Source organism: Sphaeroforma arctica (assembly GCF_001186125.1).
Source record: "Sphaeroforma arctica JP610 unplaced genomic scaffold supercont1.749, whole genome shotgun sequence".
NCBI classification, from domain to species: Eukaryota; class Ichthyosporea; order Ichthyophonida; genus Sphaeroforma; species Sphaeroforma arctica.
Genome location: NW_014039809.1, coordinates 37,850 through 38,940, shown reverse-complemented (window position 1 = coordinate 38,940; position 1,091 = coordinate 37,850). Strand labels below are relative to the sequence as shown.

The 1,091-nt window shown below is 38.8% G+C and overlaps 1 protein-coding gene across 1 annotated transcript in view; it reads right to left on the bottom strand.

Annotated features, from left to right (window-relative positions):
• SARC_08386 (hypothetical protein) overlaps nucleotides 1–415 on the bottom strand; it is a gene marked incomplete at its 5' end in the record, with an annotated part of 3,900 nt that extends 3,485 nt beyond the window's left edge. Inside the window, one exon of the mRNA XM_014297644.1 lies at nucleotides 140–415. Coding sequence (XP_014153119.1) covers nucleotides 140–415 — 276 coding nt within the window. The remainder of the gene's footprint in view (nucleotides 1–139) is intronic.
• Nucleotides 416–1,091: the final 676 nt, after the last annotated feature.

Genomic DNA, 1,091 nt, shown 5'->3' with positions numbered 1-1,091 from the left:
AAATATATATATATAAATATATATGCTATATCCGTCTAAAAATACAGTATAAATCTTCGCGTATACGTGTATGTCATTATATTTCGTTGCCATATACCATTGTCATATATAATTAGCTACAAGTAGTGTATTGTTATACCTTCGTTTTTGATGCATAAAACGGCAATTGACGCATAGTTTCCTGAAGAGACGCCTGGTCATCTTCATCTGCTCTTATAAGTGATTGTTGGACATTTTGTAGTGCCCTCTCCCGTGTTTCTGCCTCTTTCTGTATCGCGATTTGTTTTTGGCCGACTTTTTGTATATGCTCTATTATATCTGTGTGTCGCTCTTGAGCAACTGAGTAGAACTTAATATGTGCACTTGTTCTTTTATCGGCAGACGAGTCCGTGATTGCGGTCGGTGTTGTAGACATCGTGTTTGTGGATAGATTGTAGCGATATATGTATGGACTAGCATACGATGGTTCACTTTATTTCTAATTGTCGTATGTGCAGAATAATGACTGAATGCCTCACTGCTGTGATACTAACTATATAACCTTTGTCGCGTACATATTCATGGTTGTGTGTAGCTCGGAAATCACCTGAAAAACGCCCTATACATGCAAGTAAGTAAATATTGGTCATTTATATACCAAAATATGCTGCTCTGTGTGCGATTATTTATAAACCCTAAAACCCTCAATTATCTTTTTAACGTTAAAACGTATAGAATCCAATCCCTCGTCCTAATGTCTTTTGGTCAGCCTGGACCTATGGGCGAGAACGCGCCAGAGTCCAGACTCCAGACGCACAGTACCCCCGAGCCCACAGTCTGTGGGATCACTCTGGGAGGTGAGTCTCGCACTGTCCCACATAAATAAATAAATAAACGCTGAACGTAAACAAACACACAGCTTTTACGTTATAGCATAAAACGTATTGAGATTGTCCCGCAGTCCCCGCGCTTTTTATCTTTCATTTCCACATGCGCTTTTAGGCAGCGCCAACCTCCTCCTGTGCATGTTTGTATTTATTTATATGAATGTAAGTGTACACATACATATAAGTCATTGTGAACACTATATATACATACTTAAATATACATAC